General features: G+C 33.1%; 3 protein-coding genes across 5 annotated transcripts; 1 reads left to right on the forward strand and 2 right to left on the reverse strand.

Annotated features, from left to right (window-relative positions):
• Positions 1 to 3,188: 3,188 nt before the first annotated feature.
• RAD51D (DNA repair RAD51-like protein) lies at positions 3,189 to 8,181 on the reverse strand. 3 transcript variants are annotated; one of them, XM_078996594.1, is made up of 9 exons: positions 8,017 to 8,181; positions 6,932 to 7,011; positions 6,433 to 6,548; positions 6,248 to 6,329; positions 6,002 to 6,133; positions 5,320 to 5,436; positions 5,081 to 5,230; positions 4,831 to 4,983; positions 3,189 to 3,534 (listed from the first exon to the last, which is right to left on the reverse strand). In XM_078996594.1, the coding sequence occupies exons 1-9, from the start codon at positions 8,102 to 8,104 to the stop codon at positions 3,490 to 3,492; spliced, it is 963 nt and encodes a 320-aa protein (XP_078852720.1). In that variant the 5' UTR covers positions 8,105 to 8,181; the 3' UTR covers positions 3,189 to 3,489. The 3 variants fall into 3 exon arrangements, with proteins under 3 accessions (XP_078852720.1, XP_078852719.1, XP_078852721.1); XM_078996593.1 differs by lacking the exon at positions 3,189 to 3,534 and adding an exon at positions 3,892 to 4,073; XM_078996595.1 differs by lacking the exon at positions 3,189 to 3,534 and adding an exon at positions 4,309 to 4,745.
• A 635-nt stretch (positions 8,182 to 8,816) lies between these two features.
• On the reverse strand, positions 8,817 to 11,101 carry LOC145048163 (13S globulin seed storage protein-like). Its single transcript, XM_078996596.1, has 3 exons — positions 10,718 to 11,101; positions 9,275 to 9,995; positions 8,817 to 9,169 (listed from the first exon to the last, which is right to left on the reverse strand). The coding sequence occupies exons 1-3, from the start codon at positions 10,911 to 10,913 to the stop codon at positions 9,016 to 9,018; spliced, it is 1,071 nt and encodes a 356-aa protein (XP_078852722.1). The 5' UTR covers positions 10,914 to 11,101; the 3' UTR covers positions 8,817 to 9,015.
• A 6,818-nt stretch (positions 11,102 to 17,919) lies between these two features.
• On the forward strand, positions 17,920 to 19,943 carry LOC145046857 (uncharacterized). Its single transcript, XM_078995117.1, has 3 exons — positions 17,920 to 18,185; positions 18,969 to 19,512; positions 19,686 to 19,943. Exons 1-3 carry the CDS (start codon positions 17,920 to 17,922, stop codon positions 19,941 to 19,943), a joined length of 1,068 nt encoding a protein of 355 aa, XP_078851243.1.
• The last annotated feature ends 2,631 nt before the right edge of the window (positions 19,944 to 22,574 follow it).

Raw genomic sequence — 22,574 nt, forward strand, 5'->3', positions numbered from 1 at the left:
AACTTTTAAGTTAGAAGTCTTCTGAAAAACAAACAGTTGCGACGAGTCAAGTGTTGTGCGTGTGTCATGCGGCACAGCAATAAGTGGTCAGAAATTGTTTAAAAAAAAATAAAAAATAAAAACCAACCCTTTAGATTTGTTGTAACTTGATACAATTTTGGAGATCCCCTTTTCTAGAGAAGAACTTCAAGTATATACTAACATTCTTATGGTCGATTTTTGCTTTACACAAAACAAGACTATGTAAGACTAGATGTCAAGGGTCCTATAGTCGGTCCACAATACTATAAGCGGACAGAAAGGCTTTTGAGGTTCATTACGTGGTGGCGTAGGATTTAAAAGTGATACCGTGTAACAATGATTAAAAGTCGATACTTGAGTCATGAAACAAAACTTACAAAAAGTATGAATATGTTCTACTATGCTATATTATTAATAACAAAGCAAAATGGTAGATGTTACCTAAATAACTTTCAGATTTAGTTACAATCGTGATGTACAGTTATTAACAAGTTATTGTCATTTTAAATATGATACTCATTTGTGTATATGATTATTTTCATTCATATTTATATTCATATTCACAAAAATCAACCCAACTATAAATTAAAATAATAATTTCTCTCTATTCTACCTGCATAATCTAGTTAAACCCCATTTTCCACACCTATTAACCACCCAACCCAAACCAAACTTTTATAATACTTATAATTAAAAAATTTGGTTTTTCTAATATTTATCGTGAAAGCATATATAAAAAACATTAATTAAAGAATTAATATTTATCGTGAAAGCATATATAAAAAACATTAATTAAAGAATTAAATTAAAGAATTAAATGTAAGAAATCCTCCTATTATCATAATTAAATATGATAATCATTACTTATAATATTACCAATTATGCAAAATACATTAATTATAAAGAATATTATTTATGCTTAATACTTATTATATTTAATTATGGTAATATTTCTATAATTAATATTTCAATTCATGCTTCTTACTTGTGCATTTATAATACATATTAAAAGATCCCTTAATTTTTATTATATTATACAAACTATATATTACATGCTTTTTTCAATTTATAACACAATTTTTTTACTATTTTTAAGATTATATAGACAACATAAAAAAATTCTTAAAATATATCACTATTGATCTTTATCTGTAGACAAAATTATTTAACGTATTTTAGTTTACTTTGTTTATTCTTTTAATAAAAATAAATTAAAAGAAATTACAAAATAATGTTTATGGTGCAAAGATAGTTATAATAAATAAATAAAAGAAAAAAAAAAGTAAAAGAAAAAGGCCAACTAGATTTGAGGTTTGGTGGAGCAAACCTTCTGGGTTTTAAAGGAGTTTTCATTTTTCTTTAATTCAAAAATCAGTCTGTTATGGCTAATTAGATTATTCTTGTTCAAAACCAATTCAAGTGTCTATTAAAAAATTAACTTTTTTCTTTCACTTATACAACCCAGCATTAACCCATTAACAACCCAACCAATCCAACCCTTTTATGAAATAAATATAATTATAACTTTTTTATTATATATATATATATATATATATATATATATATATATATATATATATATATATATATATATATATATATATAATTTTGATATATTTTATTGATTTTGTTTACAAACAATAAACTGTTATCTTATTGTTTATTATATCTAGTTAAAAAGCAAAATTGAAGAACCAATAGTATAATTCCATGTAGGTGCGACTATGACTTTATTTTGGTGGGTGTACCACGACACGTTGGACACCCACCAAGTTGGACCAAGTCCGTTGTTTATTTTCTTATATTCTTTTTTCTTTTAATTGTTTTTATCGACCGAACACAATTCTTTTTCTATTGCCAATGGCAATAGTCTTAACGTTTAGGTCGTGACTTTATTTGTTTGAACAGACAACGACAAAAACAGCATCTTACAATTGTTTACATATTTGCAGATTTAACAGTTAAGTCAATAACCGGTAAAAACAAAATACAATGTTTTTTTTTCAAAAAATATGATCAAAATTTAAGGGTTTGTAAATATATCTATTTTATAATTTTACTTTAATTTGATTAAATATTTACTATAATCTTAATGTATTAATGATGACTATGACAATTTCTTCTCTTCGAACGGAATCAAACGTTGTGTATTTGATTTCTAATGTTAAGTTACACAGATTAGGACTTAGGAGGGCAAATTGGGAATAATGAAACATATGTGAGTAGGAAGACTAGCCCTAATCACCATATGTTGAGAAGGTATCAACAACGATCTACCTAATGAATTTTTTTGACTGACCCGGTAGAAGGGAGGTCAATTCTTAGACCGGATGACGTATTGATTTTTGGATGGGTTTGAGGAAAACACACATTTGTGGATCTTACAGGAGTATCCCCTCTCGTGGGCTTAAGGGATGGGAATTTTACGGCGGGGCAAACTGTTTTAACAACTGTTACAAACAAAGTCACCAAACATGAGAAATCGTGTATGGAAAATCAACACGTATTCATATCATTTGTGTTTGATACGTTTGGTTTCCTCGCGTAGGATTCGGTGGAGCTTCTTAGCAGAGTACAACGGATTATGGATAACAATATTATATATCTTCTAGATCTATAGATATAGTCTTCAAAAGAATTAATTTTACCATACAAAAAGGCTTAACGGCACAGTTTGTTATCCGTTTGTCATTTCTCTCTTTGTACGATGATAAAAAATAAAATAAAAAAAAAAATCAATTTCAAAAAAAAAAAATCCTAAGGAGCTGGATGTCAAGGAGCTATGGAAAATGTGTGAATGGTTAGAAATTCAGGGCTTGCCATTGTGTACATGGACACTTGCTTCATTCAGAGGTTGCAGGGTTGTATGGTGTTGTTTTGTTTATGGGAAGTCATGGACGAAGAAAAGTTGTGGTAAGAGTGCGAGTTAAGTGCAACACTGCCACCTTCATTAATGACAAAGCCGATGGTATCAATTGCTAAATGGGTCTAATGATTGATTGCTACACCTAATCTAGAGATTAGTCTGCCATAAAGAACTCTTATTAGTGAATCTAATTAGAGATTACATTAATGAGTTTTGTAATACGGGCTCAACTACAAGGTTAAAAGGTGTGGTGATATTTTTGTCAATGGTAAAAAGATACCACATAGGTGCCATATAAGTCTTTACAATTTTTGTCACACTTTGTCTATTGATGGGGTGTGATGGTTTTCTTTACCAATGATATATATGATGGTATTTATGTTAAAAAAAAAAATTACACTAGGAAATAAGAAAAGGTTTACCACTGAAATTTGTCATGAGTGGTGGAAATTACCATTACTAATAAAGCTTTTATTATTAGTAAAAGCCTCCCATACGGTATAGCCTAAGGGTAGATGAGTGTTTTTACCATTGGTAAAAACCTCCCACGCCATATAGCCTAAAGGTAGAGGGAATCCATGCCTCCCAATCAACATGCCACATTACATTAGCACCACATCAACATTTTTGTTTCCTTTCACTTCCACCTACCCAAACAAACCATACACATTTTCAATACAACTTCTAATGCATATGGTGCAAGTGAAGAGAAGAGAGAAGAGTGGAAGTGGCGGGCTAAATAGGCAGTTGGACACCCAAAGCGAATAAGGTTTGGTTTATTCTGTTGATTAGTTTAATTTTTGGTTTAACCACTTATCTAAAACCTTATTCAATTTGGTTCTTTGTTTCAAAATTTGATATTCGGTTTACCGAATAAACCAAATAAGTATATGTATGCATTTTTAAAAAATTTAAATTTTAGTATTATTTCCATAATAATATCATAATCTGTTTCCATATTATACGATATCTATTTTTTCTTTTATTCCATAGTTTAGAATTAGCGTTTCGACTAACATGTAAAGGATAAAAAATAAAAAAAAACCTCAAAACTTTTTAAATTTTTCATTCTATAAATCATGTTCTACTTAAATGCGTAATGATATCGTTTGGGGGCTTTTAATATCATTCGCGTTTATTTTATATATAATCGTAAGATGGTGGACAGATAAAAGACAGGTGCAACCTGCAGACAAAAAATTGAATATCATACAAATGGATATTAAAAATTCCAATTGGTATAAATTATAATGCACATATAGACAATAACCATGTATAATTTGCTATTATATTAATTATTAATATATAACATTCATTGTTAGCTCTGAGTTCTTATATTTTAAAAACGTTAGACATAAACTTATAATTATTAGCAAACCGTTCTTAATTCTTATACCACAACTTACAATCATCAATTCGTGTAACTCCGTGAACCAAACATTTATTTCATGATTTATATGTATGGGTGGTCCTTAGTTACCACAGTTCGTCCACATGGCATCCATACGATGTTGATGTGGCATCTTGTCTAATAAAAAATGATATTTTTATAATTCATTATTATCATAAAATTATATTATCATTGATTTAATAGAAAAATCCCAAAGATGTGAAGTCGCTTGTAACATAGTTGTAAACTACTAGCGACTTGAGATGGATGTCGATGTGAGATGACAGCTACATCACATAGTAGTAGTTTGCACCATAAATTATTGATACGATTATTAACAAATATATATATTTTTTTTTATATTTGTCTTTCTATGCAATTGGAAAATGATATGAAACCATATGCGCATGAGTCTTCTTGCTATATGAAATATCATGGAATCATGAAATTCACACTTCTGCCAGATGCCTTGATAAAAATGATTAAAAAAGGAACACTTATAAAAAAAAATTAAAAATTAAAAAACAAAATCGGTTATTAAGGTGAAGCATACCATGTAAGGGTGCCTAAGTATATAGACACCATAGATGTTGGTTGTTGTATGGTGTTGAGAAAGTTGTAGCTGAACATGTGGAATATTTCTCCAACTCTCACCAAGAGCAGGTTTCAAAGTACCCCCTTCTCCACTAACCATATGATTTGTAACCTTTTTAAAAAAAAAAAAAAATTAATTAATTAATTAGGGACTTAATGGGAAAAGTCTCGTTGACTTTCTGTATAAAGTCAAAGATTAAGTTGCTGACTAAAACTGCGATGTTGTGTTGGTGTGATAAGTCTTTGAGAAGGTATCCAAGAGAAACCATTAATGCATGTCCTTGAGCGTTACTGCCTCCTAGAATTGGAGCAATGAGTGATGATATTGAATCAATGATTATCAGGTCTGTTGACTTTTTCTGCATTAGGATATACTTGTTTTTAAAACTTTTAATCATATAATAGAAATGAGAGTTTTTAATAAATGGTGAAGAAAATGATATGAAACCTGAGGTTGAGATTTTAAATTTAATTTTAGTTGATGAAGAAGGTCTAGCAGGGTATATATGTCGAAAACCGCATGGCATTCTATGTGTCTCATTGCTTCTTCAACACTTCCATTCACCTAAACATATATTTTTTGTAAATATATACAGCAAATTACATTTTTGGCACATGAATATACCAGATTTAGCAATTTTGGTCCCTATGTTGTCTTGATTAACAACCTAGATGTCAAAACTTTGAAAAAATGATCATTTTGCCCTTGGACAAAACCCGAAAAAAACATACACTACAGGGACCAAATTTGTATTTTTTTTCTTATATTTGAATTAAGGTTAATAACATTGCAAAAATGGTCGTTTTTGTAAAACATTAACAGGTAAATTAGAAACTAAGAGTTACAAATTTGGTATCAGTGGTTTACCTTTTTCTTGGGTTTGGTACAAGGGCAAAATGGTCATTTTTAAAAGTTGGACAGCTAGGCTGTTAAGTTAGACCACACAAGGACCAAATTTGCAAAAATCAGCTATACACAGGGACCAATAATGTAATTTACTCTATTATTCAAGTTATCTAGGATGCACCAAAAAGTCACAAGGTCAAACTACACAAAGTAAATACAATAACCAAACAAAAAGGACAAAAAATAAAAAAGAATAAAAAAATACAACAAAAATAAAAATTACCTTATTCTCCTCTGAACCGGATATATGGGTAACCATTTGTTTAATCCGTGTAGGAGAAAATGAGTTTCCCGAGTCAAAAAAGACGACATTACCCTTCTTCAAAGCCACATTTGAGGCAACTTGAAAGCAAACCTATACAATTGTCCGAAATCATAATAACAATTTATCAGTTTCATAATAAACAGAATGAAAAAATATATATATATATTAATATCTTTTTTGTAATGACATGGATTTAATTCTAACTTGTGTTTTTCCAGATGATGATGGGCCCACAAGCTCTGTTACATGTCCCTCACGCAATCCACCTTGGAGTAACACATCAAAGCTGGTTCATTTATATATACTTAATAACTTTTCTTGATGGCATTTCCGTAATTAAATAAAAAAAACAAAATTATTATTAAATATTAATATTAACATATATATACCTTTCAGATCCTGTTGATATATAATGTTTATTCTGTTCTCTATCTTCCAATAACATCAAACCATTCATCCATGGTTGATGGTAGGTTTCAGTAATCAAGACAAGTTGGTTGATACCCTGTTGAAATGTAACATTAGAGTTAGAGTTAATTGCAAGAAATAGCAATGTACTTTTGTTGATTTGTTTATATACATCTCTATAGCATTGTACTTTGAAAAATATATCCAATTATAGAAATGTAAGAATAAATATGGGGTTAATATGAAGAAAAAGCAATGTAGTTTCACTTTCATTGATTTGTTTGATGTTTATCATAGCATCTTGCTTTCATTTCTTATGATAAAAACATTTTACTTTGACAAATATACCACTAATACAAAGCAATTAGGCAGATTTTCCAAAATGCAAAAACTTATTAAGAAATATATGAAAGTATATTGCTATTTCTTGCATTTAAACCTTAGATATAGAAGAAAAACAAACTTTAGCTAAAAATTAACCTGTTTTAATCTATCTGAATTAGAGAGTTTGTCTGCAGAAGCCATCAACATGGACACATCATGAACTAAGAAATCTTCAACTGTGGAAATGAAAAACACTGAGTAGGTTCATCCCCCTGACAATTCTGATAATTTTGTACATGTATATCAGACAGGTAAGAGGAACCTTTCAGGAATGGGATATTGTTAATTTGTTATGTTATGGAAGGATGATGAAAAGAGTTGCAAAAGTAAATAAGAATGAACAAAATATGTATATCTTTAACCTAGAATCTCTATTTAATCCAATCAAGAATGATATATACTTTCTCCTAATTCCTATCCACAGAGTTTCCTAAGTATGGGAATACTAATGTAGCTATGGAAATATATATACTTCCCTACTCAATGATAAGTGATAAGTGATAACCCTAGGGTAAATCACTGCTTGGATCCAACAGACTTCAAAAATACTGAGGATAACAATGTCTTGAGTCTGATATAATGAGGTAACCATCAGAATTCAAAAGCTTTTGCATTTTATACCACCTTCAGTTTTGAAACCAACTTATCTAGGGTAGGAAATATGAACTCGAGTAGATTTCAAAGATCTAAAAGAAGATATTGCACAATAATCTTATTCTAAAATGAACCTACAGTAAGATGAGACCCATTTTTAAGGCCAATCGTCAAAAACTAAACTCACATAAACTCGTAAAAACCTCCAATTATCACAATCCTAAGCCTATTAGTTCATATTTTAACAGAAAAGTATGGGAGATTAAATCAGATCCCTAATTAGTTCATAAAAAACGAACCGATCTAACTTCCAACCAAAAAACTGCTTATATGAAGTGATCCAACCTACGGACACACACGTATAACAAGTAAAATGCAAGAGCCAGAGCCTGCAATTACGAGTTACTTCATCTAGGATCCACTCGATAAAACCCTACTAGTAATATCCACGGACAAACAGCAAAAAGAGCAGTTCATACGGAATCAAGAACATAATATCTGGATCGAGCGAAATAAAGAGAGGTTTATGAATTTAGGGCTAGAAAATGAACGCAAGCAGTAAATGACTGAAAGTGTTAATAATTTACCGGAAAAAATGCCTCGAGATGCACAGAATTGAAGAAAGTTGGCGTCGATTATGTGATAGTCCTCCTCCAGAGATTTCAATGCACCCATCTCTCCGTCGCCAACCAAGGCGTTTCGAACTAAGACCCCTACTGCTAAAATAAGTTCACCACTTCCATAACAAACTGTACAAATTACAAAATCTCAATTTAATTTTATTTATTTATTTATTTATATTTTTTGCCAAAGAGCGCGTGCGTTATTGGAAACTGTTCAGTTTTTTTTTTTTTTTTTTTTTAATTTAAAGAAAACTGATTTAAGTTTTTCTTTTCAGTAGAAAATTTATAAAAACTGACTTGCTTTTTATTTATTTTCCGTTTAAAAAATTAGAAAATATGTTATTCATATGTATTTTGTATCAGATTTTTTTTCAATTTATTTATTTCAAATAATATAATATTTAATATATTTGAAATTAAAATAAAATAATTTTTTATGTTTTAATATATCGGGTAGGTAATGTAAGATATTTATGGAGGAAAAAAAAACATTATCTTAACTAGTCACATGATTTTCATTAAAATTATCTTAAATATATCATATGCTTTAACGATTGGAATTGGATATAAATCATGCAATTAAACATGGCTATGAAGATCAAGTACAAGAAATATTAGTAGAATATGAAATTAAACAACACTTCCATCCACTTTCGCCATGGAGACGATACCCCTAACTGTGCTTTTTTCCATGGATTAAAAAAATGAGAAAGCTTTTTGACATAGGCAATAGAGAAACGAAGCAAGAGAGAAAGACTAGAAAATGGTGCAAAAAAACATCCTAATATTATCAGAAAAAACCAAACCAATCCAATCCAAAACACCAAAACTATTCAAAGCAACAATATCCATAAACCATATTCCAAAAATTATTAAGTAGTAATAATGCTAACTATTATTCTACCAGAAGTAAAAAAAAAAAAAAAAACACAAAACACCTAAATAGTAACACCCATAGCTTTCTCATTTCGATGGTGCAAAAAAGATTTCACTGTTCATCCTCTTGGAACGGAATGTCTTCTCCACGTCAGCACTCACATTAAACGAAGCCTGCAACACCTCAGGTGACAACGCCTTCCACGCCGATGTTCTTCCAGCCATATGAGTAAATATCGGACTGCAAATTTTACAATTAAAAAAAAAAATTAATACATTTTTCAACATATGTTGTGTCATGTGTCATGTATTATGATGGATTGAAAGTTGAAAGACGAAAACTTACTTGGGAGTAGAAATGATGGAGAACCATTCCAACCCTTCATTATCAGAAATCTTGGAAACGACAAAGAACCTAGGAACAATGAACAACATCCCAGCTTTCACAGTTGTTTCAAGAACACGTTTCCCATCAACACCAACGACTTGAGCACGACCACTACCCCTCACAATGTAAGTGACTTGAAGAGCAGAATCACACGAGAATCCAGGAGAACACATTGCATTCCCATCCAACCTCACAAGATCAGCTCCTAATCCAACTTCACCAACCAAAGGTAAGTTCTTTGTGTTCAAAACAACAACCCTACCACCACCCTTAATGTCGACATCCAATGGAGCTTCCAAACAGTTCAATGCCATTCCGGATCTGTGGTCTTTGTTTGGTTCCGGCATCCTGACTCCGGAATCGACTTTGATGATTCCGTTTCCGGTTTGGGAACCAACGAGGGATTTGGCTGTGGATTCGTCTACGTCCCATGCGCGACAGACGAATTCCATTGAGAAACCGGTGAAGATGCCGTTGGATCCGGTTAGGAAGAAGTCGGTGAAGGATCCGGGTTTGTGGGCGGTTTTGGTGTCGCCTAAGAAGAGGACTTGGAGCTCTGTGTCGTCTTTGTTAAACCACCATGTGATTACACCGAAAGGGAGGGCTATGGTGTCGCCTGTTTTGATTGCTAGGACTTTCTCTTCTTTCTCCGGGAGAACAATGCCAGCGACTCCATTGCCTTTCAAAAGGAAATTGATTAATTGAATGATTGTGAATCGAGAGCGGATAAACAAAACATGGAAGAAACAATTATACAGAATTCAACACTGAAACAAACAATCCAAAACCAGATGGAAAATTAATAAGAGTTGACTTTGATTACACTAAATAATAAGAAATTAGAAGTCAACAGAAAAGTAACTAATCGGGAATCGGAGATGCAGAGCAAGGTTGTGAGGGATATTTTAATAATTTTTCCAGATCTCTTTTGGATTTTCTTAATTTATAATCGAAATCGTGTTTGATCGGATCATATAACTATTGAAAAATAAGAATATGATAATATTGAAGATTAGGTAAGATCGAAACTATCAATTAGGTATGAAATAATCGTGAGTCTAGTGAATCAGCATAAAGACAAAAGAGAAATGTATCTTAAATAAACATGAATTCAGAAGTCGGAACGAAGAAATGATAGCATGCTATAGTGTGATAGTAACGAATCTTGAAAATGTGTATTGTATCGAGTGTGTAGTTGTGTGTCGGTGGTGAATTCAGATCGACGTGATATCGATCTAACAGTATTAGCAATCAAGTTACTGATCAAAATCACAAACTAAACAACTGCGATTAAAATACCTAATCATGATCGAACAACAACAATCAACCGTATCAATCATCGTCAAACAGAATTCGAAGGAATCAATAAAACAATTCAAATCATACAACTGAAATCGGTACCTTGAAGAACGTAAGCAACCTTAGCAGAATCGGAATAGCGAGGGAGAGCAAGACCGCCTTTCTCGAGAAGAAGTTTACCGGCACCGATGTTACCTTGGCGGAGCATAGGGAGTTCATTGGGGCACCATGCATGATACGATCCTCCGGCACCTCCGTATGACTTCTTAGGCATTTTCGGTGACAAATCGATATCCATTTTCCGATACAGCAACAAGGATCACGATTCGAACTTTGATTGATTATCGAAGAGAATTGGGATTATGAGATGAAAGGTTGGTGAAAGGAAGTGATCAGATGGTGCATTTATAGTGAAATGGGAGAGAGATTGTGTGTTTCTGTGTGTAACAACAAACTCGGATGAATAAACGGGGAATGTGGAAAATCGAGACTCAGTAAATAAAAATGATTTATTTTTAGAGTGTGTATATGGAGATAAAATCAATTCAAATTTTAATTAAAACTTTATATTCACTTATCCATATCCATATCCATATCAATAATTCAAATATTTTAAATTTTAAACTTTATCCATAATTGAATCCAAAAAGAAAAGTCATTCGTATAATTAATTTTTATTATTTTTAAATTGTAAAACTATAAAAAGTATATATTATATCATAACAAACAAAATATTCGTTTAATTATAAAAAGAAAATGTATAAAACATGTGATAATACTATAATAGTTTATTAAATTTATTAATAGATAACTTTAAAGAAAATAAAAAATATAAAGCGGCCAACACGCCATGTGTCAATGGATGGAAATGGAATCTACCTAAAATTGGACAACGGTCCATTTTCCTTCTGTAACTGATTTTATTTTGTGTTTTTGTATAATTGGCCATCATCAAGTAAATATATAACTGATAAATTATGCTAAATTTATTAATTACTTTTTAAATTTATGGAAAAAAAATTAAAGATTTTTCGAAATTGGTCATCAAGTTTGCATATAAACCAACAAAGTTGGCAAAATATCTTCGAAATCACCAAAGACAATAAAATTTGGTGATTTTTTAAGATTGATTGCCAATAGAACCAACGTATCAAATTGGTGAATCCCACATTTTAAAAGTATAAAAAACCATAAATTTCGTCCAACTTTATTTTATAAAATAAAAAGATGAAATCCAAAATTTTCTCAATTATCGTTCTTGTTTTAAAGATAATATTTTAAGCTATTTGGAATTTTGATTAATTTTATTTTAAAGTGTGTGCTTCTTTGTAGTTTTCCATTATCGTCATGGTTGATTTCTAACGAAGAGAAGATGATTTCACAAGTATCACATGCCAATTTCTCATCTTTTAGCTAAAAATTGACTAAAAAATAACATTTATAATGTGATATCTTTGAAAAATACTCATTGTCTCATGTATTTACGAGATTGATCATAGATAAAGTTTATACTAAGTTTATACTAAGTTTATTCTTTTCTAATTTTTTGTTGGTCTTATTTATCTATTTCTTATAGATAATGTCATTTAAATAAATATGGTTTAACATAAGCCAAATTTTTGAATCGTATTCATTTGAAACTCTCAAACTCTTCATTTTATCCTACTTAAATGATTAATTAATATTTTGCCTATATAAAAAAACTTAGCTTTTATTTTTTTCTTCTCTTTTTAGTTTGTTTATTTAGAAGTGCATGAAAATGAAGAAGTTGTAAATAGATTTGCTTTTTTTCTCTTTTTTTCTTTATATTTTCTTAAAATTCCATAAGAATTAAGAAGATTTAAATAGATTGTCTAGAAGTGCATGTGAATGAAGAAGTTGTAAATAGATTTGCTTTTTTCCCTTTTTTTCTTTATATTTTTTTAAAATTTCATAAGAAGTTTGTTGTGGACAGGATTTAATCCAAAAGTTTTTGGTAAGATGATGAAGAATTGTCTTAAGATTATACATTTAGAACCAAAAGAAAAGTGTTGTCAATTTTGTGGTATGTGTTGAAAATGTGTTTGTGTAAGAAATAAAAAGATAGAAATAACGAGAGTCTTTTAGGTAAATATTTGTATATTTAGAGCTAAAAAATGTTGTTAATTTTGATGTTTTTGAAGCGTATTTAAACAAGAGTTATGTGTTAGGACAAGATTTGTTGCGTCTAGGGCTTGTTCATTGGCCCAGTTTTGTTACCAGTTTGGGTTTGCCCAACCGTGTTTATTTTGTTTAGGGTTTTAGTATTTAAAGATTCATGCATGCACCGTTTGTATTTGATCGCTTTCATTTATTATTTTAAGTATTGTACTACAAAGCCTAGTACGCCTCTACAGTGGAAGTTCTTTGTCGAGCTCTGCTGAGATGTGGCTATTCTTGAATCATTAAGCTATATTTTGATTCTATCCTGTGTTCTCAATATTTATTTGTTTGTTTTAATGTTTAACCTGTTGAAGATCTAATCGATCTAAGAGTTCTCAACTCATAAATTGGTGTTAGAGCAGGAGACTATGTAATCCATACACATCTCTTCTATTAAAGAAGATTTTAGGGTTTTTCCGTTTTGATCGATATTGTTAGAGCCGTCATCAGCTATTGACGCAGTTCTTTAATAATTGATCTTATCCTAATGTTATTTACAAGTCTGATCATAAACAGGTTTTTGAACAAATATCATCATGTCCATGGATGACTCTCAGACAAACCCAATCAATATCTCAAATAGTATAGGATCGACGACAAGGATTCCTATATTATACACTCGAGACTATGAGGTTTGGACGCATCATTTTGAAGACTACGTGATTGGTTCAGAAGACAATGGATACTTGATCTGGGAGGCGATTATTGTATGTCCATTCGCTCACTCAAGTACTTCGAGAATTGTTAAAACCCAAAAAGGAGTATAATCAATTCGTCAATGATGTAAAAGATAGATGAGAACGAAAATTTTCAGTGCAACATCAAAGCCTTAAGGATGATAAGGATCGCCTTACAGTCGGATACGTTTCGATTGATAAGATCATGCACAACGGCGAAAGAAATATGGGACAGGCTGAAGCAACTGTATTCTACAGATGAAGATCTTGAGCATTCAATCCAAACTTCATTGCTCTCAGAAGTTGGTGACTTCAAGCACAATCCTAAAGAGATGCTTATTCAATCCTTCGATCGCTTTAATCATCTTCTTAGTAAAATGATAAAGCATGGGATTGAAAGGAAAGTCATTGAACATAAGTTCACATTCATGAATGGCCTTAGACCCGAATGGATGCCTGTAGTGTCTACTGTGAAGGCACACGAACAATTCAAGGCTTATTCTCTGGAAAAACTTGTGGGAATATTAAAGTCACATGAGAGTGCAGTGACTAAAGAAACGAATGTGGTTTCTGGGATGGGGTCCTTAGCTCTAATCTCCAAAGGAAAGAATGTTGCTGAAGAAGATGAATACTTAGATTTTTCTGAATATGACCTAACAAGTGAAGATTATGCTTTGATGGTTTCAAATCCCAAAAAGTTCATCAGAAGAAGGTTCCCGGCTAAAAAGAATCGAAACTGGCAGGGAAGCTACAGTGCAGAGAAAGTAAAGAGGAACCGAAGAGTGTCTCTCCGTCCGAAGAACCAAAGAAGGAAGCAAAATTTGGCGGTAACTCGGGTTTTAATTGTCACTACTGTGGAGGCAAAAATCACATTGCTAAAGATTATATGTTGAGAAAGACATCAAAAAATAATGACGACGAAGACGAGGAAGAAAACCTCATACGACGATTGGAGGAAATCAAGAAGAAGAAAGTTGGATCTAATAACACTATGAATGCTCTTATTGTGCAATGAAATAATGTTGATGATGGGTTCGGAGGTGTTGAAGTTTGGTCTACAGACTCTGAATATGAAGAAGTGAGGAAGCCCACTCACAGCAGGGCTTTGTTTATGAAAGAAGAGAATGTTGCAGGAAAGTGTCTAATGGTGACCTCTGAGATGTCACATATGAGAGGCTATACCACTGTTGGGGGACTAGACGAAGAGAAAGAGCGAGAAGACAGGTGTTTTGCAGCGAAACCTGTCAATGAACAGATCAACGAAAGCGATGAGTTGATCAAGAAGGTACAATCCATTCTTGTTTCTTTACATATCCCCATCACAAAACTATAAAAAAGAACTCGATGGATTAAAATCTAAATTTTCAAGTATAAGTAGTATTTTAACTCAAACTCGCGTCACAAACTCTAACCTAACTGATCAAATCAGCAGGATATCATCGAAGAGTGAGGAGAGGCGTATGTGGATTGAGCAAAAGGAGAAGGAGTTGATTAGGTCTAGGGATGAGACAATTTATTTACAAAGAGATAATTTAAAGCTTTTAAAATAACAGAATGTTTTTTGTTTAATTGATGAACGATTGTATTCCAACATTACTCAATTGCATATTGATTGTGATATGGGGAAGGAAATAAATTGTATGATTTTACCTTTCCTTGAGTTAACGGATGATGAAATCGATGCAGATACATATAACTGTGAAAACGTTGTTTCTTCTGATGATGTATCTCCCGCTTACAAAATTGTTCTTAACAAAATATAGTCCTTCATAAAGTCAAAAGACCATAAGGACATGATGAAAATTTTGTTTGATGAAAATGACAAACTGAAAATCAAAACCGAAACAGTATAGAAATTTGACTCTTTGAATACCATATTGAGTTCAGAAAAAATAATATTTATGTTGAAAACACTTATGAATTCAATGAGGATGATGATTTGAGTGAAATATATGTAGAAGATGAGGTGGACTGCTCCAAATTTGTCAAGAGCGAACCTGAAACCCACAAAAATAATATTTCAGAAAATTCTGTTGAGTTCGCTCGTTTATCCAAAAACAAGACTAAAGTCCTCAAGGAAAAGGTTGTTGTATAACAAAAGGTCCAAACAACTCCTAATAAAGTTTATACATTTAAGGGAGTCACTCAGCAACAGACAGCCAAACTGACAGTGTTAGTAGAAGATTACAATGTTGATGGTTGTGATGAGTTCTTCTGGTCAGCACCGATTGATAATGCCGATGAAATAGAAGGTCTATCTAACAAAACATCATGGAGGGTAAAAGGTAGGTATGTGGCAGAACCACTCAAGAAACCTACACGATTCGATGTGCCAAACACAAGTGGTACCAAAAATACTTTAGATAAACCGGTCAGGGCGTCGAGCGAAACCTCTTCACTAAAGAGCGAAACTCATGCTCCAAGATCGAAGCAAAAGGCCAAGATCCACAAAACTCCAAAACAGGTGTTAGAGAGAAAGCATCAACAAAATTTGAGATACAAGAAGAATCTCACTGAAAGAAAACAGTTTTGGCGGTCTTAAAACCCTAATTACATTCAATATGAAATGACTTTTATGTCAAAAGAAGAAGCAAAAGGAAACTCAGCTTCTCATGTTCAGCACAATGAAGACAACCAAAAGAAGAGTTTCGGTCCTCAAAATCTAGACAACCGAAATAAGAGTTTCGGTCGTTAAAATCTAGACAACCAAAAGAAGATTTTCGGTCCTCAAAATCAAGACAACCGAAAGAAGAGTTTCGGTCCTCGAAATCAAGACAACCTAAAACAATATTTCGGTCCACAAACGCATAGCAACCAAAAGGATGGTTTCGGTACTTAGGATGAGGGAAACCGAAAGGATGGTTTCGGTCCTAGATCAACCAATAAGAGGAACTGAAGAGAAAGTAGTTTTAGCTCTCAACCAAGTGATAGCCATGATCAAAAGTTTGACTCTGCTCCTAAGTCTCATCTTTTTCATTTTCACTCTCACTCAAAGAATGATATAAAGGGAAAAGGAAAGGTCTTTCCTGAGAACGAACAGAAGACGACGTTTACACCCAAAATAGAGAACCGAAAGTCTGCTAACGTCAAATTCACAGATCCAAAAGTTGAACCTAAAATACTCAAATCTAATAAAATCAAAGTTTTCACCATAAAAATAAGAGATGAAACAACATTAATAAAAAGAACATTTTTAGTTGACGTTTCTCTTACAATTCCCTGTACTGTAAAAAGGCTCACAAGAACCCAAGAAACTTTGGGTTCCTAAATCTGCTTAATTTTTGGCAGGTTATGCGTGACGAGTAGTTCGACAATGAATTGTACATAGACAGTGGTTGCTCACGTCACATGACAGGAAGAAATGAAGAGCTGAGTGGGGATGAAAGTGGGTCCAAACCCAGACTGGATGGACCCGGACCCAGAAAACCCGGAACCAGTTAACGGGATTTTATAGAACCGGAAATTGGACTGGTATACAGGAACTGGTTCCGGGTCGGTTCTGGGTACGGTTTCGGATAAAATGGGTCTAGAACCGGGAAACCCGGAAACATCAAAGTGGGTAGGTTGGAACCGGATAAAGTGGGTTTAGAACCGGAAAACCCGGAAAAACGGGAATTTTTTGGTAATTACTTACTACTTAGTGGGTTGAACTTTGAAAATTTTCAAATTCATATACTGACTTTAGGGAACTGTAACTCATTGAATATGAAACCAAAATTAACAAAATTATAGTCTAAAATAATGTACAAACTCTAAAATACACTCTGAGAAAAATTGCATGTCAATTCGACTTTAAACGAATGAGATATTCATGTGTTAACATTTTCACATAATACAAATTACAAACACAAATAGGTGAAAAGTTGAAAATTTTTAGTTTTGATATCCCGACTTCGGAGGACTGTAAATCATTGAATGTTAAACCAAAAATGACAAAATTAAAGTCTAAACTCATGTACAAACTATAAATTACATGTTGGAAAAAAGCACATGTCAATCCGACTTCAAATGAATTAGATATGCATGTTTTAAAACTTTCACCGAATACAAAAAAAAATGAAAAACTAAAAACTTTCAGCTTTGATATCCCGACTTTGAAGGACTGTAAGTCAATGAATATAAAACAAAAAATGGCAAATTTATAGTCTAAAATCATGTAAAAACTCTAAAACACATGTTGGAAAAAACTGCATGTCAATCAGAGTTGAAACGAATGCGATATGCATGTTTTAAACGTTTCACAAAAAACTGGTTCCGGTCCTAAAAGTGGTCCCGGTTCCAAACAACGGTTCCGGTTTTTAGACCCAGTTTACCCGGACCCGATGCACCCAAACCCGAATAAAGTCAATTTTTAAACCCAAAACCGGAACCGATTCTATATATTCTAGCTCTAACGGTTCTGGTTCAGGTCCGGTTTTCCGGTTCTAAATCTCATCCCTAGAGCTGATGGAATTTCGTTCCCTTCAAGATGGTGGAAGTGTCAAATATGGTAATAATTCTTTTGGCACAATCAAAGGTTATGGTTTGATCACCAATGGTGATTTCTCAATACGAAAAGTGGCGTACGTAGAAGGTTTACAAGACAACCTTATTAGTGTTTCTCAATTAGTGGTTGCCACAGGGTTAAAAGTATCGTTCGATGATGATGGCTCAGAGATTACTGAAAAGAAGAAAAACAACATTCTGCTGAAATCAAAGAGAAAAGGAGAAATGTAACCTTTGAATCTAAATCCCATACGAGGAAAACCAGATGTCTACTTGCTAACGAAAGCTCACTTAAACAATACTTGGCTTTGGCACCGAAGACTCTCCCATCTTAATTTCAAAGACATCAACAAGCTAGTGCTTGGGGATCATGTTCAAGGTCTTCCTGTTCTGAAGTTTGATAAAGAAAACTTATGTACTGCATGTGAAATGGGAAAACAAAGTCGACAAAGTCATCCTTCTCGAGTCAATACAAAAATAATTGAACCACTAGAATTACTTCATATTGATCTATGTGGTCCATCCTCAATCAAAAACATTGGTGGTAACAGGTATATACTTGTAATAGTCGATGACTTCTCTCGGTTTACCTGGGTGTTCTTTTTGAGACAGAAATCTGAAGCCACTCCCAATCTTAGACTTTTTATCAAGCAGGTAGAAGTTCAACTACGAAATGTAGTTCGAAATATCAGAAGCGACAACGGGTTGGAGTTTAAGAGCAAAGACTTTGAAGATTTTTTTGCAGAAAAGGGGACCACTCACAACTTCTCGGCTCCATTTACTCCACAACAAAATGGAATTGTCAAAAGGCGAAATCGATCTTTGTGTGAAGCCGCCCGAACCATGCTTTGATTCACTTCTCTACCTCTATATTTATGGGTTGATGCCATTGCTGCTACTTGCTACACACAGAACGGATCTTATCTCAACAAATGATTCTCCATCACTCCTTATGAGATCTTGAACAACCGAAAGCCTAATGTAAAGTTTTTCTATGTGTTCGGTTCAAGATGCTTTATCTTCAATTCAAAGGAGAACCTAAACAAGTTTGATGTTAAAGCAAATGAAGGGATTTTCCTAGGTTATTCCTTAAACTCCAAAGCATATAGAGTTCTGAACAAGCATTCAAAGAAAATTGAAGAGGCCTACTATGTCACATTTGATGATAATTACGTTAAGAAACTAACGACAACCGAAGGTTCTGTGGAGGAAATATTTCCAAAATCCAATCAAGTTACGGTACCAATTTTAAATCTCTTTGAGCAATACATGTTGCTATTTGATGAACCAGAAAAGGCTATTTACTCTGAATCCCAAGTTGCAGACAACAAGGTTGACAACCTAAAGAAGATAATCGATGAGGCAGCAAAGAAAATGGCAGATGATCAACCGACAGCAACCAAACAGTCTGACTCAATCGAACCTCCAAAAATTAGTTCTTATGTTCAGGGGCAGGGTTCATCTTCTCCAAATAACCAAGATTCACCATTCCAGGGGGAGAGTCGATCTGAAAGTCAAGTCCAAAATGAGAATTCTGAGTCTGAAGCTGAAGAAGTATCATCATTCGAGGGGAAGAATACAAATACATACGATAATCAAACTCAGTCAGAATTCTAAGAAGAAGTAAATGTTGAACTGGATCCCTCATATGATCCTAATTACCTTCCTCTCACCAAATTAACCAAAGATCATCCACAAACACAAATTATTGGTGATTCAACATAAAGGGTACTCACACAGTCACAAATGAAAGCGAAACAAACTGCACTATTCTCGAAAGTGGAATTTTGTTTAATTCGTTTGTCTCAAAGGTTAAACCAATGACAATCAACACTGCACTTGATCATTTTGATTGGGTACAGGCAATGCAGGACGAACTCAATGAGTTTGAACAAAACAAAGTGTGGAGACTAATTCCAACACCAAAGGATGCTACTTTGGTTGGACTAAAGTGGGTTTTCAAGAACAAGATGGATAAGGAATGAAATGTGATTCGAAACAAGGCAAGATTGGTTGTGAAAGGTTACTGTCAAGAGGCGAAGTTGCGAGGTTCGGTCCTTAAGAACCGAGAGGGAGGGTTCAGTCTGTAGGTGTCGCAGGTGAATCAGCTAATGAGAACCGAAAGTGAAGGCGAATGTGAAGATGTGGCGGCTTCGGGTTCGATCTCATTGGTTTGGTTCGCTCAGAGTTGTTTCGGCTCGCCAGGGTCTTGGTCCGAAAGGAACCTTCGGCTTCGGCTCTTACTAGTTTCGCTTCCTAGGGTTCGACTTCTAATGGAGGTTCAGTTCTTGAGTTGGCTTCAGTTCCTAAGAGGTTTCGCCCCCTTTTGCTGATTTTCGAATAATCTTCCCGTTTTGAGCGGTTTTGGACTAAGTTAAGGGTCGGGATGCCACGAGTGATTATAAAAAGTTGAGAGAGGTTGTGAGAGAGATTTGGGAGAGATAGAGCGAGAGAGACTGAGAGAGACTTTGTTTGTGACCTTTGTGAGTGTTTAGCTTCGAAATGCAAGGTTTGTAGACCCCATTAAGCCTCATTATTAGTGTTATACGCCCCCGGAGGATATGTAATAACGTTTTATCGAGTAGTTCTGTCACTTACCATGATTAGGGTTTAGAATTTTTTTGAACGCGTGAAGACTCAAAGTGATACTTTGCATTAAGATAGGATGTTATGCAATAGTAAACATAATGTAAACCCTAATATACAAGGGTTAATTGAGTTGACTGGTTTGACTTGTTGACCTTATTTAACTTTGACTTGACCGAAAGTTGACGGTTATCACATCTTTATATAGATGAGCTTCTAGGGTTTCAATCAAAATCCTAATCTGATTGCTTAAGCCGTAAACAGTCTAGTGGATCCTTCCAGAAGGCCCTTATGGATAAATTCTTCTATGGGCTTCCATAAAATTCATCCACCTCCTTCTTTTAGGAGTCAACATCCCATCTTGCAATTATCTTATAATTATAATATCAGTCCCCTTAATTTAATTAATTTTTGATCACTAAATTAACTCCAAAATATATCTTGACCAACATTAATTAAATAATATAATTTCTCAATTAATGTATTATTCTTATAATATATTAATAAATCACACTTAACCTCTTTCTCCATAATTCATCCAGTCAAGTTGTTATGGTGAAGGCAACCCAAAAGGATTATGCTACTATCGGGTCAAGTACATACCGATTATAGTGATGGGCTTGGACACCTAATCCAACAGATGATGCTCAAGAAATACACCATGTTATGCCAACATGATGGATGTTTGACCATTAGTATTTATGATGCGTCACCTATGCATTATGATGCATCACTATGGTCAAGATGGTCCATCATGTGCGTTGTTGATACACATGTGTTGTATGACATGAAAAAATGTTCTAGAAGATTCTTCATGGTGGATTATAATTGATTGACACTATTCATGGGTTTATGGGCCAATGGACTTCGCCCATTAGGGTTTTAGGTCTTATCTTTCAAGTATAGATAGGGATGCTTGCTAAGTCTTTTTGTGTCTTGTATCTTGTATCCTTAGTGAGTAAGACGAATCTCTGGTAAATTGTATTTTTAACATCTGGTTGAGAACTTTGAAATAATACCCCCCCCCCCAACCACCTCTCTTGCCCATGAACACATGTCCACATAAATACTATGTCTTTGTGTATTTTTCATTTTGTTTGTTATCCGCATTACTGTCTAACAAGGGACATCAGAACTTGGTAAGTGATATCAGATTTTTTCTGAATCTTGACAAGTATCGTCTGATTTCCTAACGATATATATATATATATATATATATATATATATATATATATATATATATATATATATATATATATATATACTAGCCGTTACCCGCGCACAGCAGCGGGGACAAATAGTTTCTTTCAACGATATTTTTTTAAAGAAAAATGTTATGTCCAAAAGAAAGTTCATGCCGTGGGTGAGAGGAATGGCGGTAGTCGTGATAGTGGTTGGTTGAAGGCGGAAGGAGGCAGAGCGGCTGTGGTGGTGGTGGTTATACTGTCTTGGTTACTGGTTAGGGTTCTTTGAGAGAGTGTGCGTATATTTCTTACTTTGAAGGGATTACAAAGATAAATATTATGAGATGGCTTGTTACCAATGTGAGAAAAAAGATCCTCTATAAATTGTTGACATTGACCGCTTCAAATGGATGAAATGTTGAGATTGACGGGTTCAATTTGCAAATTAATTTTTCTATTAATTTGATATGAGATTTTTAGGGGATAAAGGATAAGGTTAAAGTTTTAATATTATTATATTATAAATGGGTTGTACTTCAAGCTTAATAGTTTGGACGTCTTAAAAATTAATATTATTATATTCAATCTATTTATAGAAATAGTTAGATTTCTTTTATAAGTAGTAAATATATATATATATATATATATATATATATATATATATATATATATATATATATATAAATAATAACATTATTTGTTTTTTACTTTTTTAGCATTTTTTTAATAACTGAAGATGTCATTGACATATTTCATAAATATGTTGTGATCATATTTTAGTTTTAAAAAGATTAGTTGACATCACGTTGTCCACTTGTCCGTCTCCATTATTGGTTAGGTATTTCA

The sequence above is a fragment of the Lactuca saligna genome, chromosome 5 (genome assembly GCF_052625555.1).
Source record: "Lactuca saligna cultivar CGN05327 chromosome 5, ASM5262555v1, whole genome shotgun sequence".
In the NCBI taxonomy this organism is placed as follows: Eukaryota; Viridiplantae; Streptophyta; class Magnoliopsida; order Asterales; family Asteraceae; genus Lactuca; species Lactuca saligna.